The 16,318-nt window shown below is 35.6% G+C and overlaps 1 protein-coding gene across 2 annotated transcripts in view; it reads right to left on the bottom strand.

The window, feature by feature from the left end:
• Positions 1–16,318, bottom strand: part of VPS50 (VPS50 subunit of EARP/GARPII complex) — a 79,853-nt gene that overhangs the window by 20,842 nt on the left and 42,693 nt on the right. For both annotated transcript variants that reach the window (XM_040549590.1, XM_040549589.1), the window contains 4 exons: positions 15,129–15,305; positions 7,677–7,795; positions 6,311–6,417; positions 293–414 (listed from right to left, as the gene is read on the bottom strand). In XM_040549590.1, coding sequence (XP_040405524.1) covers positions 293–414; positions 6,311–6,417; positions 7,677–7,795; positions 15,129–15,305 — 525 coding nt within the window. The remainder of the gene's footprint in view (positions 1–292; positions 415–6,310; positions 6,418–7,676; positions 7,796–15,128; positions 15,306–16,318) is intronic.

Genomic DNA, 16,318 nt, shown 5'->3' with positions numbered 1-16,318 from the left:
GGTACTTCACATCCTCTTTACTCTCTATTCAAAATACTGCTGGAAAAAAGAGCACAGAATGTATTCGAAACACAATTGGCTTTATGTCCCAGCGATAATGATGCTCCCTGTACTTACTCCCCTTGTTGCTGATCTAATCAGCCTTTTCTAACTCCTCCATTCAGATCCATTCTGATAACACTAATTCTCTGGGAAACCATATATTTGGTACCATCTTAAGTAAAGAGATCTCCTCTGTATTCTCATTCTATGTACATACCAATACTGTGAAACAAATTAGGTTTCTACCTACCGTGTCATTTCGGCCAAAAAACGTATAAACTGCATACAGATAGTAGTCGAAGAGCTGGGACATGAAGTGGATCACATCAAACGCAATTGGTTTGAGAATATTCATCATCTGCATATATTTACCTTGAAAATTAAATACAGAAAATCAGTTTCCTCAGCACGAGTGCTACAAAGATAGTGGTGAGCTTGACAAACTCAAAAAAAAATGTACAAAGTTTATTGTTTAGCTTTGAATATTGATTAAGAGCAACTTAGCAATATTTTAGAGATTAGCAGGTTTAAAATAAAGCTAAATATTATGGCTAAGACACCATAAGCGACTCAAGACTTCTCCAAATGTGGACGTTAAACCATATCAAAATGGTAAGTAATGGTAAGTAATCTGTAGTGATATACAGAGCCACTGGAGATTTAATGCATTAGTGTGTGTTTATGTATGCACATATGGATATTTTTCAAGCATTAGAAATCTACAGTATAAAAATGATATGCCCATCCAACAACTCTAGGAATAATGTGCTTCACATCAACAACACATCATTTCTTGCTTGCCTTTCTTTCCTTTGTGAAAAGTAAAGGAAACGTAACACTATGAAGAACTGCTTAAAGATATTGTTTCCAAAAAAATGAGATTTCGACTGTAGGCATTACAAGAAAGTGCTGAATGACTGCTCTACCACCACCAAAGATAAAGAAAACACAAGCTCCAGATTGTGATGTTCCTAAGAGGGTAACCCCACAAAACCAAAAAGAAAACCAACACACACAGACAAAAACCACCTCTCTAACTTTGGACTCTGTGATTCAAAAGAGCCTAGACAACTTCTGTACCAAGGTGGAATCAGATCAGGTCAGAAAAAGACGGTTGGGGTAGGAAACCCAAATCACTTTAAGATGTTTGTTAAATCATTTGAAATGTTTCTAAAGGGATAGACTGACATAACATCAGGATTACAGGCAAAAAGAAATCCAAAGGAATGGAAAGTTTTTAAGACTAGTCCAACCAGGACCTGAAGAAAATTAATCCACTATTTGTTTACTTGTTTTCACTGGATTAATTTTCTACTTTAGCATGTGTTACTGAATGTCCTAAAATAGGGACACCCAGGAAAAGGAATAATTCCTTCTCTTCCTTCCTGCTCTCTTTTGTTGTGCATCTGACTTTTGAAAATAGTAATAATTAAAAAAAAAATTAAAATCTCAGGACCTTCATCTATACATTAGGTGAATCAAACAGATCACAGGATTTGGACTCAGAAAGGGATTTTTCCCTAAAGGTTTAATTCACAGGGCCTATAGGTATTTTGTTTTCTAGCATAGGGCACATCTCTTTTCAAAGGCTTGTAAGAAAAGTGTACTTAATGAAAACCCCTGATTTTGCAGAGACCCTGGACTTCCAGCTAGCTAGCTCAGAAATGACATACTACTTGCCTTATTAACATTTTAAAAGCATAGAGTATATTTACAGTAAGCTTTGGGTTATTATAGTAACAGACAGCAACTTTTGAACCAAAAAGTAAATGCAGTTCACCCAGCATGTAGGATATAGCACATCATTTAACAAAATTTCATATTCCAGACATGTTTTGACATGACAGGTTGGGAAAAAAAAACTGCATGAAGGTGCCAGAATCATTTCTTTTTCCTGTAGTCTGCAACACCGTTTAATCAAAGTTAACACTGTGCCCAGCAAAGTAACTTACTAATTCGTATAGAAAATATGGTTTTACACAGAGAAACCAAATCAGCTGTTAGTATCAGAGGGAGTAACTTGAATTTTTTAAGCAATTACTTGTGATCATTAAAGATCACATTCATTTGATAAATACATGACACAGCTATGGTGGATAAATACATGACACAGCAGTATGGTAAGAATCAAGCAAAAAAACGATATTGCTACTTCCCACGTTTCTATCTAGCTTAAACTCCCTGCTTGAACACCTGTGTCCCAGTTTGCTAACACACACAAGAATATATTTTGTTATTTTTGGAGATCTGACAAGGGTTGCAATATTTAATATTTGGCAGGTTACCCCACTTGTTAATTCTGCGCTTAATTATCAATGTTTTGACCTCCGGTATTATGACCAAACTGAAAAGCAGCCCTAAAAAGTTCCACTTGTCTTCCAACAAGGAAAAACAAATGTAGCTAATTCCAGCACAGTTCTGTGTGGAAATTTATGGATGTTTGGAAAGGATGACACCCTATCAAAGCAGCTGCCACCTTCATGTGTGTTATCGGAATATTCCGTATTGCCACAGACTGATTTTTTCCACTTTGTGCTAAACACATTTTTCAAACTTGCCTGCAACCTATACACAATATAAGGGTGATGCGTCACATTCTGGACAGTTAGATTTCCAAATATCTGTACAACTGGCATAAATGTTCAAGGTAGTCTCTCGGGCAGTGTCATATGCTTTTCCAAAGGGCTATACACTGCCCAAGCACTGTCCCTATAAAACTCTTCTGTGGCCAAGAACATTTCTCTATTACTATGTCACTCAGCATCTTGACACAACAAGTGTGCCAAGAACATTTCCTCCCAGTTTCTCTCTCTCAGAGGATGCCAAATTTTAACATCTATACATTTTTACTAGTTGCACTAAAGTTCACAGTTTGGGTGAAAAGGATGTACGAGAACACTTACAAACAACACTAATATCCCCAACGTGTGCCATGAATTTCCAGAAATACCACTTAAGAGTTTCAACAAGTCAAAGTAACTACACTTTCTAAAAACAATTCATAAAGGCCAAAACTGATGAACATTTGCCAGTTCTTTTTGTTGTTGTTTTGTTTTTAAGTATTTCCAGCACTTCTTTTGTCCTTAAAGAAAGCAACTAGACAGTACTTTCTATCAGACTAATCTATTTAAATATGATCACTACAACCAAAAAGGTAAATAAAACGTATTCATAAAATATTCCTGTTGATGCACAGACCCTAGGTGAAAATATTCCATAAAAATTTAACACACATTCATTCTTCCTTTATGTTTTAAGTCAACATGCAAGAGTTTGATAGGAAAAAAATAACTCAAAGTTAATCTAATGGTTCCTTTATGCTGGAAGCAAACAGAGAAATAACTACCTGGTTATGGAAAACCAAATAAATTGAACCATTCACTTGAAATTCAAATTAAAGAGTTAGAAAAGTTCCCACTTCAGTTATACATAGTAACTCATTTGTGCTCTTTAAATATACTAAGACACACTTTGTTTTATTCATCTAGCCTCCATATACAGCACTCAAGAATAGTTCAAAAATGATTACGAGCATTGTCATACTCTTTCAGCAAGTACTACTACTTGCATATCAGCTATTCCTAAAAAGTGAGGCAACAAGTTCTTCTACTTGTTTGGGAAATTTAAAATCCCCTCTTAATCTCAACCCAGACTTCGTGTCGTAAACCTGGTTTCCTTTATGATTTATCTTTAACTAACATGGGGAAGCTGATCTAGATCTATTAAAAGTGATACTGATGCAATATACGGGAGGCAGGAGTGTCAGTGACAACATGTAGCACAGAAAAAAGCTGCTTAAGTTCTTGCATTATTGCCACTAAAACAAATCTCTCTGAAATTATAACCTTGTTTTCAAGGACTGAAACAGTAAGAGAGTACAGGCTTTCTGACATATAGGGTCCCCTGCACTTCATTAGAACCCTGCTTTTTTTAAGGCATTAGATGACGGGTATTTAATTGCATATATCACCTTGTCAAGCAATCTAAAAATAAGACCCTTACCCTACATTGGTTGCTTATGTCTCCTGTACAGAAGTCACAGAATATCCCGAGTTGGAAGGGACCCACATGGATCACTGAGTCCAACTCCTGGCTAAGCCAAGCAGTCCCAGAAGACACCTGCTTGCATGTCACGTCATAGTATAGCAAAGATACCCAGGGCAAGTACCATCTTCTGGAGCTACCAACTGTACTCCATTGATAATGAAGGGATCCTAGACACTCATCTCAGTTACGCTCCTTGGAACTGAACAGTGATTATGTACCATTGCATTTTCCTAGACAAAATCCTGAGACGGTGTGAGAAAAACCAAAGCCCTCCACAGCATTAGCAGAAACCATTGTTAAAAGATGGGCATGTTCCATGGCATCCCTGCATGCTGGGGAGAATCTCGGGGAATGAACCAAACCTGGATCTCTTACAACCTCACATCATGATGCCTGGCTAAATCAGGTGAGCAACAACACGCTTACCTTTTTGTTTTACAGGGATGATTCAAGAGACAAAAAGAGAGGAAATGCTAATAAAACTGATAGTCTGGCTAAATGGTGGTATCTTGTTTCTTGTTCCTGTAACCATTAACCATTAGTTAAAGAAATGTGTCTAATGCCTCCAGGGATACAGTCTGGAAGTACTGAATGAAATGTTTATACACTAAGACCAAAAGTCATCACAAAGGATGGATGCACTGTCAATGTCTGTGGCAGAGGTGCAATATGCAGTTTACGGCTAACAGAAAAGTGGTGCAAAACAACCTGTTTTGTTTATGGTATCAAAGGGTAGGTATTCCTCAAAACAAGATATAAATGAAGATAAAAATTAGGAGGCATCATAGTGTATTAGAAACATGAGAAAATGTAAAGAAACTAGAAAAAAATGACTAGGACAAGGCCAAATGGAAAAAAGAAACAAACTAATTCACTCAGAAAGTTATATTAAGAGCTAGAAGTATCAAAAGTCTTGCCGAAACTTAAGGTGGTAAAATCAGGAGTTTTCTAATTACAGAAGATTAACAAAAGCAAAGCAAAATGAGGCAGGGAACACACACACAGACACAATACAGATAAACAGGACAGTGCCCTAAAGCAAGAATGAATAGTTTGCCCAGGTTTTCACTGGGGACAATGATACTGACAGTGGGAAAAGGGAGGAGAAGGGGGATAGGATGACTAATGGAACTGAACTGGCGACTTGCAGACACACAAAGTGGGTTGGATAAAGCCTTAACACAGACAAGTTAAACAAGCAAAGGAATCAGGACTGTGAAAATGACCATGAAATCAGCAGTCTTGTAATCAGGGTAATAACCTGTACATACAACAAGCAGTCAAGGCACACGTTGTACCAGTATGACTGAAAAACAGCAAATAAAAACATATTCAAGAAGAGGGAAATAGTCATTCAAGGAATTTATTGCTTTAATTTGTAGGATGCGGGGCTTTAGATCAAGTTTTGAAGATAATATGGAAGTGACACAAGCAGAAGGAGGCAAACGGAGGTAAAATTAGGATAAAGCAAGTCATGGGTCTACTACAAGTGAACTATACCAGACCAAGACATATATCCTTGTTAGGGAAGTTATTTGATTTTCTATACACAGTAGATTTCACCTATCTAGGATTTAGTCAAAGGGTTTAGTAAAAGAGAAGGCAGAATGAAGAGTGTTGAAAAGGGAAGTATCTGGAAAAACTACTAGTGGAGTTTCCAATAACTGGCCTCTTCTTTAATATTCTCATGCATGACTCTGGCACAAAAATAGGAGTGTGATAATGGAAAAAAAAAAAAAAAAAAGGAAGAAAAAAAGAGGTGGTACCAGAACAGAAAAGCATTGGCATAATGTACAAGAGGAACTGGAGGACCTTGATGACTGCTGCAATAAGAATCAGATGAAATTCAGTAGTACAAAATGTAAAGCCATGCATTTAGGGATCAATTAATTAAAAACATGCATCTTTCTGCATTAAACTAGAAGCTCATTCTTTGGAAAACAAATGGCAAAGTGAAGGACCTGCTGGCTGTACAAGCTCATTACAGAATGACTGAACTGCCTGTATAAGGAAGCTATGAGAAATTCCACTTGAGAGCAGGAAGCTGCAATACGACAGTTAAACAATCCAGTAAGATCTCATCCAAAGCACTGCACATTCAAAAAGAAGAGATAGAGTCCAACTATTTTTTTAATGTCTTAAAATTCATTTAACATACATGCTAGAAACCAGAGGTTTGCATTAAAATAAAAACATATATTCTGACAGTTGTTCTACGTACCAACAAGCCTTACTACATTCAGTGTAGTGTTTGTTAGGATAGGTGCATTCACTTTATTGAGGTTATAATCCGATCTCTTTCTGCTCCTCAGAGTTTCTCGAGAAACACTTAAAAAGAAAAAAAAAAGAAACACAAAGTATACTAAACATGACTGCCTACTGTATTCAGTGACATGCAAATAAAAATTAAGTAGCAAATACTCCCCTACCTTCTCTCCCTCTTTTAACAGGACAGTATGTCTTCCAGAGCAATATTTTATTTATGCCAAAGCGTAAGCAAGTTATGATTCAAACATTTGAAAAAGCCTAGCCTAATTCACTTAAAATAGTGCTAGAGAAAGGAATTTCTAAGGTATAGTCCAAGACTTGAGTTCTGCACGTCTATGTCTGGCCTCAGCAATCATTTTAACAACTCTGCCTCCGATTCACTGTTTATGAAGCAAAGAAAATGAAAATAATGCAGGCTGTGACAAAACAGGAGCAGATTAGTGAGCCATAGCTAAAAAAGAACTATCTAGAAATGGAAAAAAAAATTGAGGCAGATGAAGCTGAAAAGCCATTAATGTTATCATACGATGAAACTCTCTGCTATACCTCAAAATAAAATTCTTCCAAAAATTCAGAATATTACAATTTCACAGTACATAACTACACAGTGACAGTGTAGTTATGACAGAGACTGCATTTTTTTTTTTTTTACCATTATGTAATTTTTATCAATACCTCCATAACTTCCCTGAAATGAGGTAGCTTGTGATGTCTGATGAAACCAAGCTAACAATATTTTATCCTAGAGTGATTCTATAAAAAAACATTCCCCTCCTTTGAGCTGTGGCACCTTTCTAGTCCTCCTGCAACTCGCTACATACAAATAAGGTTAGCTTGCTTCAAAAAGGCTGAACGAATATCTGTTACAGTGCCCTAGAGAGATATTTGCTTGTTTCTTTTTTTATTTGTTTGAAATCTGTAAAAGGTGACTGTTCTGCAAAAGCAGAAGCCCAAGCCTCAAGTCATTTGTCTGCACATAATTCCCTTTAAAACAAAAGAAATTACACATATACACAACAACAGTTGTAGAAGAACCTTCAGTCAACATCTAATGCCCGATAATCAGTTTTCCACTATGTGCTTTAGAGAGTCTTTATCCTCCTTCAAAATCTTGCTTTCCAAAGTTTCTTTCTGCAGTAACGATGAACAATTTATAGCTCTTCCCCATACATGAAATCTATGTGCTGAGGCCTTTCTAACTGTGCAGGCAGCGTAAAGATTATTTGATCATTATTCCACTGTTGTAAAGTAGAGATTAAACAGAAGATGAACTGGAGTACTGAGATGAAAAGCACGTAAATGAGACTGAGTCTACTGACCTTTTCATAGGGGCATCTCCTGTCTGCTCATCTACATAGTCTCTTTTCAACTCTTCAGGAACATCACTGTCACTATCATACTCCTGATATGCACTTTTTTCTTGTTCATCCGATTCATACTGTAAAACAAACAAAAACATTTATATTGTTATATGCATGTATTTATACAAATAACTAACTTTACATTTGACAGGTGGCTGACAATATTCATTAAAAATGTATCAGACAAATTATACAAAACCAAGTGTATTTTAAACAAACTTCAGACATTAGCCAAGAGTAAATATTTATCATCCTACTTCTCCCAGCTGATTTTTTTTTTTTTTTTTTTTGCTTTCTTATTGCTTTATCAAATACTCATCAGATACCTGAGCTTTTATTATTTGTTTCACAATCTGGGGAAAAAAAAAAAAAAAAAAAAAGAGTCAACATTGATGCAAGCAGTGGCAACAAAAGCTGGCACCACACCATCCTCAATTATTAATGCAAGGACTAAATTACTGCTTTACAAAAATACTTGCTTATACTATTCACACTTTTTTTTTTTTAATATTGCAGTTGTTTGCAAAATTGATTTTAGTATGCTCCAAAAGACATTTCTACTAGATAGTCTTTCAACCACTGAGCCTGTTAGAGACCAATGCTATTTTGACTAAGTACAAACACTTAAAAAATATAATTAGTCAAATGCTACAAAAATACAATTATTTCTCACGGCTCCTATATAGTAAGCATGCTTTTTTTTTTTTTTTAATCACGGTTCTTTTTCAGTACATACTTTCCTCAGTTTTGTGCAGTTCTATCTGTATTTACAGCAAGAAGAGTAACTTTGTATGTATCCCTCTGTTTTCTATATATAAGCTTTGCAATGTACATGAAACAAAAAAAAAAATACAGAGGAAGCAAGAAACAAGCTTCTGCATCCTGACTTGGTATACCTTACCCTGCAGGCAAAAAAAAAAAACAAAAACAAAAAAACCACACCCCACCCCACAATGGAGTGTATTATTCTAAGAAACACTCTAATGCTATAACTCAACTGTATCTGTGGAACAACTCAGTGGAGGTTACATCAAAAGCTTTTTCTTGCTCGTTTTCTTATAGAACTTGACCAGTGGGTATTTTGAGCATGCTTGTTTGTGCGTGTGCTGGTTCTTAGTCTTGTTTTGAAACATACAGCATCTTTTATCTAGTTAAAGGCACAAGATCCTGATACTTGAAATATAGGTCCAGTCATCAATGAAACAATTATTTCCTCTTTGATGAAAGAAAGCCTCATGCATCATTTGCATCATTTGTCACAGATCCCACAACACAGTCCAGAACAATCCTCTGAAAAATGTGAATGTGTAGCTAAATTAACCATATGTGCCTTGAGATGTACTTCCTTTGACTGAGGGCCAGCATCTAATGTTAATTGCAACATTTGAAAAATAAGTAGCTTAAATAGTTACAGACATAACAATTGCTGCCTTCAAACACTCAGACACAATCTTAATTTTTTGAAACTGTGTTCCTCTGTTCAGTTGTTCCATTGCATTTCAAAGCTTACAAGAAATTTCTGTTCAATTTCAGAATGAAAGGTTAAACCTAACGAATGATGTGTGAAAAAAAATGAGCAACACAGGCTACAGTATATATAACACAGTGTATGGTTCCAACAGTAGACACGTGTTATCATTGCTTGAGTATGTGTAGAAATACTATTCAGAAATTAATAGAGACAGTAAGTGCTTTTTATAGTTTATGAAACCACAAATACATAGTAGATGTATACAACTGGGATTATTTTTTGTAAGAAACCTGACATTTGCAACTCAGTTATATTCAACATCAATCTCTTTTTAAATTGTTCTTGGTGCTTTAGACACTTTATAAATAAGGAGATAAAGTTTTTCGCAAGGATAATTTCTTAACCCAGAAAACATTAAAGGAAAACAAATCCCTGATGCTCTCTGGATATAAGTCATTTTCCTGAACTCCTACACAGCATTAATCCTATCCACCAGGCTCCAGAATGCATTTTCACCTGAAGACAGACTATAATACTTTTCCTTTCAACTTTTCCTTAATTTGTACATTGGTCTGAAGCCATTTTGTCCACGGAGTCAAAGATGACACACACGACAAAGGCAGGCTGATTCTGGGATCCTTACAAAACAGCAGGGATAGGATCACTCTCCAGAGGCAAAAAAACAGGGAGATACACTAAGGTAATGCCAGTCTCTCAATCACCCAAAATACACTAGAAAATATATTTTTCAGTAGTGCATGGCAATTTCTCCCCAAGTCCCAAAGTATGCATGTTTTTAAAGCCGCATACTGCACTATGAAAGCAGTATATTAAAAAAAAAAAAAAAAAAAGGGAAGCCCACGTACAAATAAACTCAAAGCAAAAGTAGCTGAGATCGAAAAAAGCATGAAGTATGAGAAACAGGCTAAAAAAAATAATGTTGTGATCAGTAGTATTCACAGACAAAATTTCTGCCTCATGAACATTTCAGACAAATTAAAGCTATAATTAAAGCAGCTCAGTTGATTTCAAAACAGGGCCTGGTTCCAGGCTTGACAAAGAGTCATAGTGTAACTAACTTGGCTGAAACATCAGCCTGGAAAATTACAACCACTTATTATGCATTAATAAGTAATGTGTTCCAATTCAATTAAAATCCAGTGATAGTGAAATGACATATTGACTACAAGCTGCTAACTACATATTGACATATGGATATGACAGTTGACATATTAACTTTCTTAACATAATAGAATTACAACATTTTGAAAAACTGGTTTTTTTACATGTAAAAATACTTGATTAAGCCTCCTCAACCTAATGCTATTAGTAAGCTGGAAAACTTATTTACGACATAAAAATGTGCATGATATAAAATTCAGAGAAGTAATTCACAACTAGTAAACAGTGAACTTGTATTTCTAACATGCACAGTCTGCAATAAAAGATCAAAGTGCTAACATGGTATCTCGTGGTTATTAGCAATAATCATTTCACAAGTGTTTAAGTAGTCAACCCAAAGAAGCACATAGGATAGTGATATTATTCATTGAAGATAAAGAGTGCTATGAAACTAAGTTAATTGTATCACAAGAAAAATACGTTAGGGAACTACAGAAAACAGACATAAAATATCTCACTAAAGCTCAAGATAAAAAACAGACAAAAAAACCCTGACGTGCAGCACCCTAAGGCCTTTTCAGTTGTCCAGAACTGCAATAGCTAAGCCGATGATAAAAGATTTTAAAATTCTCAAAAGAGACCCTGATAATTCTTACCATCCTTCAGATCATTTGACAAGCAAATCATTTGCTTACATCTAGAGAATTGGCATTGCAAGGGGATCTAGAAACATGCCTGCATTATCTGGAAACAAAATTCTGCAACCTCCTGAAATAATTTTAAGTACTAAAATGCATTCCCCTTCTGTAACTGATCACTTAAACTGAAACATAAAGCCTTGTAGTTTTATCCTTCATTACCTAAGCAAGTTATTTTTTCTTCTATTTAAAAGATAACCAAGCTCTTACAAAAAAGAATTATTTCTGTGTGCTGACACTTTAGAACAGCTGGTAACAGAGAGAGAAACTGAGAAATGTGAAACAGGAATGAAGATGGTCACCAGGAGAGTACTCGCCAGGGTCACAAGAAGCCTCGGTTCTAGTACCAGCTGGGTTATATGTCCCATACAACTACTGACAAATCATTTAGCCCATTCTGTGAAGTGTGCATAACACTTACTTGGCTCACGAAGATTTCTGGAAGGATTTTATCCTTCAATGACTGTGAGGTAACAGGCAAATACACTGATCGAAAACATGCAAATGCCTTCTTAGTATTGTTAAACACCCTTGTCTGCATTCTCAGCATAATTCTTTCGCTTTATTTAACATCTTATAGTATTAAAAGCAGTTAGTTAACCACTTTCCACTGCATTAAACTAGAGTTATCGTATGGAATAAGCCTGTTTGTACGTAGAGTTGCTGAAGGCATGTCAAATGAAGGACATGTTCATCACAAAAGACTTGTACAAGACATGAGGAAAAATTAGAAGCATCCTTCTCCATAATCAATTATCATTTATATCAAGAAAATTAAATCTTAACATTACATGTTGCTTCAAAAATAAATGTTAGCTCTATACACTGTTTCAAAGTTCTCCCAGTAACATTACCTTTGAGGCTAATAAAACTATAATATGAATGACTATGAATCGAACCTACACTTCACAAGAAAAGTAATAAATCATATAACTGTTGCTTCACTTTTTCCACACAGAACATCCTGTCCCTCTGCTGTCAGCAGAAAGCCAAAATCCATAATAGTTCTTCACCAGACACAAATTCAGATTTTATCGATTTAAAACACATTAAGGTTTCACTAATACAGAACACTAAATTGGCACACAGCGTTGAAAAAGAGGACACTGCAGCCAGCCTTGAAAGTCTCTGATAATGTGCAAGTCTACCAAACGGGACACTGTTCAAAATTAAAGGCAGGGAAACTACAACATGGAATTTGCTGCACATGTAACACATTAGCCCACTGCTAATTCCTGGGATGACGACTCCCTCTAGCCTGTTTCCCCAAAAACCACAGCCTGCTACACTACTGAACAGCTGAGGCAGCTGCTCACAGCTCTGCCAAAGAAGGGATGCAACTTTGTCTCCTCCACGGTGTTTGCAGCAATAGCAGCACCTGTGTGCAAAGCAGCAGGCAGCCCTTTGGTAACAAGCTAACAATTATCGTCTTAAGTATCTTAAGCTCTGGCTAGGACTGAGCTTAAAAAATACCCTTAAAAAAATACAGCAGTGAACAAACAATGTGAAAATAGTAGTATTTAAATACTGAGATTTATTCAATGGGGCAAGTTCAGAATAAAAACATGTTTTTACCCAGGATGATTAGACAGCAGAATTCATCTACTACCTGTGGTAATAAGGTAACAAAGATAATGGATACCTTACTGGACAATGATATTACCCATTTACAATTGTTCAGGGAGTGGGGGTGGCTTGTTTGTTTGTTCTTCTCCAAGAAAATTCTGTAACAAATACAGGAAAACCATTCCACACATTTAGGTTTTAAACTCATGCAGGTTATAAAGTGTCCCAGTAAGACTTACAGGACAGATTACCTCCCATGAGCCTGCAGTGTCTGTGCTAACCACTACCAGAAGCGGGATGCTGAAAGAGAAGAACCACTGGTCTCACATAACATGACAATCCTTGTGCTAACAATAACAGCATGCAGAGTTGCTATTTGAAACACTGTATTCGCTCAGAAAGCTAAAGATTTTTGTTTTCTTTTAAGCCCTATTACTTCTCCAAATAGGTTCATCATTGGAGAAAAGGGGGAGGGGGAGGAATATACAACTGAAGACAGAAGAAGGTAACACAGACTGGTCTGCTTGGCAGCAATACAACACTTGAGACTGGCAAAAGCCAACCAAAAAGAATGTTCAACGTGTTCATCAATCAGTATTTGCTACCTAATGTTTTCATCAGGTGATTTCACAATTACAGAAGCAAAAGCCTTGAGCTAGAAGAAAGATTCTGAAGCATAAAATGTTACAACTGGAAAGAAAAAAGCAGTTCTGTTTCAACTTGAGTGCAAACCTTTCAGATTTCTCATGCAAGTCTGCAGATAGAAAGAAAAGTTCCTTAACATATCCACAGTGAATAAATAAAGACAATTCTAGCCTTCTAGAACTGCAAGTACTCTGCTTACAAGTCAATGCCCCAAAATACAAGGGCTGTCTGGACGTTGCATATACACTCATTTGCTAAAAGTGAATTGCATGGAATCAGGTTGTTGAAATCATTGTCCAAAAATTATTTTTTGTTGTTCTTGAGAAGTTCTTGATCCAGCCCCAGAAGCTAAAATCAATATCATTTCACATCTTCCTGCATATTCTACATGCAAGTAGTAGCCAAAAAAAAATAAAAAAGTTCTGAAATATTTGAGTATTTTCTCACTGGCATTCACAGTACAGGTCATGATGGTTTTTTTTTCCATAGAGTTCAACCTTCACAAGTGAGCTGTCTTTAACATATCACCTTTTCCTAAAGATATAGACATATTTTTTCCTAGTCCTTTTTCTTCAGAAAAAAAAAAAAATCTTAAAATGCATATCTACTCACAAACATATGCAGAAGTCTGAAATGAGGTCTTCAGCAGCAGGAGCTTTAATTTTGAAAACCTCAAAAGTACTATGGGTTTTACCATTAATATCTATTTCACTGTGGATCTTTTAGCAAATACCTATCAAATGGCTGTCCAAATTCTACAAAAGATTGGGTTTGGTGTTGGTTTCTATACAGTACTGTACAAATTTGTGTTTTTTAGCATGCCCTGGAATGCATCTTTGCTTAACACACTCATTGGGAATCTACATTTAAGTCTAACAGTGATAACTGTAACTCCTCTCAGTTTACTTACAGAAAAGGGAAGAACATACATTCTGTTATACTCCTTGATAGGAGAACAACTACTACCAGCTTCCTTTAAGCACAAAGCAACAATATTTCATGCCAATCAACTGCATAGTCCCTGCAAGTTACATAGTAGGAAAGTGGCTACAGCATTGTACTCAGGCACGTGAGACACAGATCGAGCTGCTTTGCAGGTGAAGTCCCTCAGGGAAAACAAGAAAGGCAAAGCTGAAAACCACAAAGCATGACAAATAAATTGAATAACTGAATAAACTAAGCTCGACTCAACCTTATCACAAAAAGTAACAATAATTTTAAAAAATGTTATTTATCAAAAGGATAAACAAGAAGAAAAAGCTTTAACAAAAATACATTAATACAGCATTTAAAGAATGGCATGAAGTTTAAAATTAAAATATATTCGACTACTGCTAGATTTGGTCAGAAATGCGATATACTGGAAGTTATTGTCCAGTTTCACAATAGTAGATCCCATAGTAAAGTTACTGTCCTAAGCATTTAAATTATAAATAAAATCCTGCTTAACAAACATCAAATAATCCTTGGGAAATCATGCATGTGTAAACAAATGCAACAGAAGGAGCAACCCATAATGACTCTTTCCTAAGAAGCCAGAAAGACAGTCCTTCCAAAACGATAAAAATTACTTCCACAGCATCTAATCGTGTTGTAAAAGAACCCACAGAAAAATACTAATTTAAAGTGCAACACATTTTGCTAGCCTTCAGGAACACTTGTCTTCAGCAGAAAAAATATTGATCCACTGCAAAACAGCCTGAACTTTAAACAGGATTGCCTGGCTTTCTGGCACTGTTAAAAATAGAGCAACCTGCCAAATTAAAGGAGTAAAGTGGCTTGAGAATTTACATAGTAAAAGGACTGGTAAACTGCAATACTAAGGTATTTTACCAACACTGACACATGAAATAAATAACCATTTAATGAGAGGTAGATTTGTTTTTTATTCCCTGAAACACTCCATACCCCATTGGAAGCTAACACATCTTCTGTCTCATCATCTTTGCTGTCAGCCTGGATTTCAAATGGGTTTCCTCCATTACAGTACTGCTCAAATAAAGTTACTGCTGTTGAAATTGCTGAAGCAGGCTGCTTACTAGGTGACACAGATGGGGAACGTGACTGCTCCATGAACTTAAATTCCTATTAATAGAAATAAAGTACAATTTTAATCACCAGGAAAACAGTTTCACTATTATTATAACTACAGTTCTATAAAAACAGAGTATAATAACAAACTTGTGGGCAATTTAACCTGATATGAAGTCTTTTAGCCAAACCTTGCTTCTTATTTAAATAAATTATTTATACTGGCTCAAGGCAACCTTGAAATTGGTAATCCTATACTGCTCATATTTCTGACTTTAGCAGTTACTGGATATGATATGTAATACACCTCCTTCAATCTGAAAGTATTCACTTACTAAAACTCATTGAAAACAGTTTTTTTTTTTTTTTTAATTATTATTTTACAGAAATCAGGAAATAAAAAGACCTATAATTTTATCCAAGAATATAGGTTTGTTTATTTGCTTTTACACAAGTTACCTTGTAATTTACTAAAGCAGAAATATTTTATTTCGTCCTTAAAAAGTTATTTTCAGAAAATTTGTACTGTCCAAATCCATTGCACACGAAGTTTCTGATGGTTATCTTTTGCTTGACATTGGTCAGCCATATCCCTTTCGCACTTCAGTGATAGCTCCAATCATAGGTACTCATGTTGGCAAAATGGGTGAAATTCACCCAATATATGATAAACTATACACACAAAAAAAATCACTTTCAGACAGCAAATGAGGACATCTATTACTTGCTTTCAGTGGAACTTTACCACAGAAAAATTTACTTTTTTTTCCCCCCTCTCTCCAAATGAGCCAATATGACCTACTTTTTCAGGTGTCAAAATTGGTACCAATTAGCGAGCACTACTGAATGTAATTATTTTTAGGCACTCTTTTTTCAGCATCTTACTCTCAGAATAATTTAGAAATGGAAAACTGACATATTAATGACACATTGAAACATGACAAATAAAGGCAAATATTATGATTACAAATCTAGCATTTTATGTAATCCCCTAACAGCCTAAAAGAGGAACATTGCTGTTCTAAAAGCATCTGAATCTACAGTTTTCAAAATCCTGAAATGAAATT

This window comes from Cygnus olor, chromosome 2 (genome assembly GCF_009769625.2).
Source record: "Cygnus olor isolate bCygOlo1 chromosome 2, bCygOlo1.pri.v2, whole genome shotgun sequence".
Lineage (NCBI taxonomy): Eukaryota > Metazoa > Chordata > Aves > Anseriformes > Anatidae > Cygnus > Cygnus olor.
The sequence above is the reverse complement of the archived record's forward strand: the minus strand, read 5'-3'. Positions and strand labels throughout refer to the sequence as shown.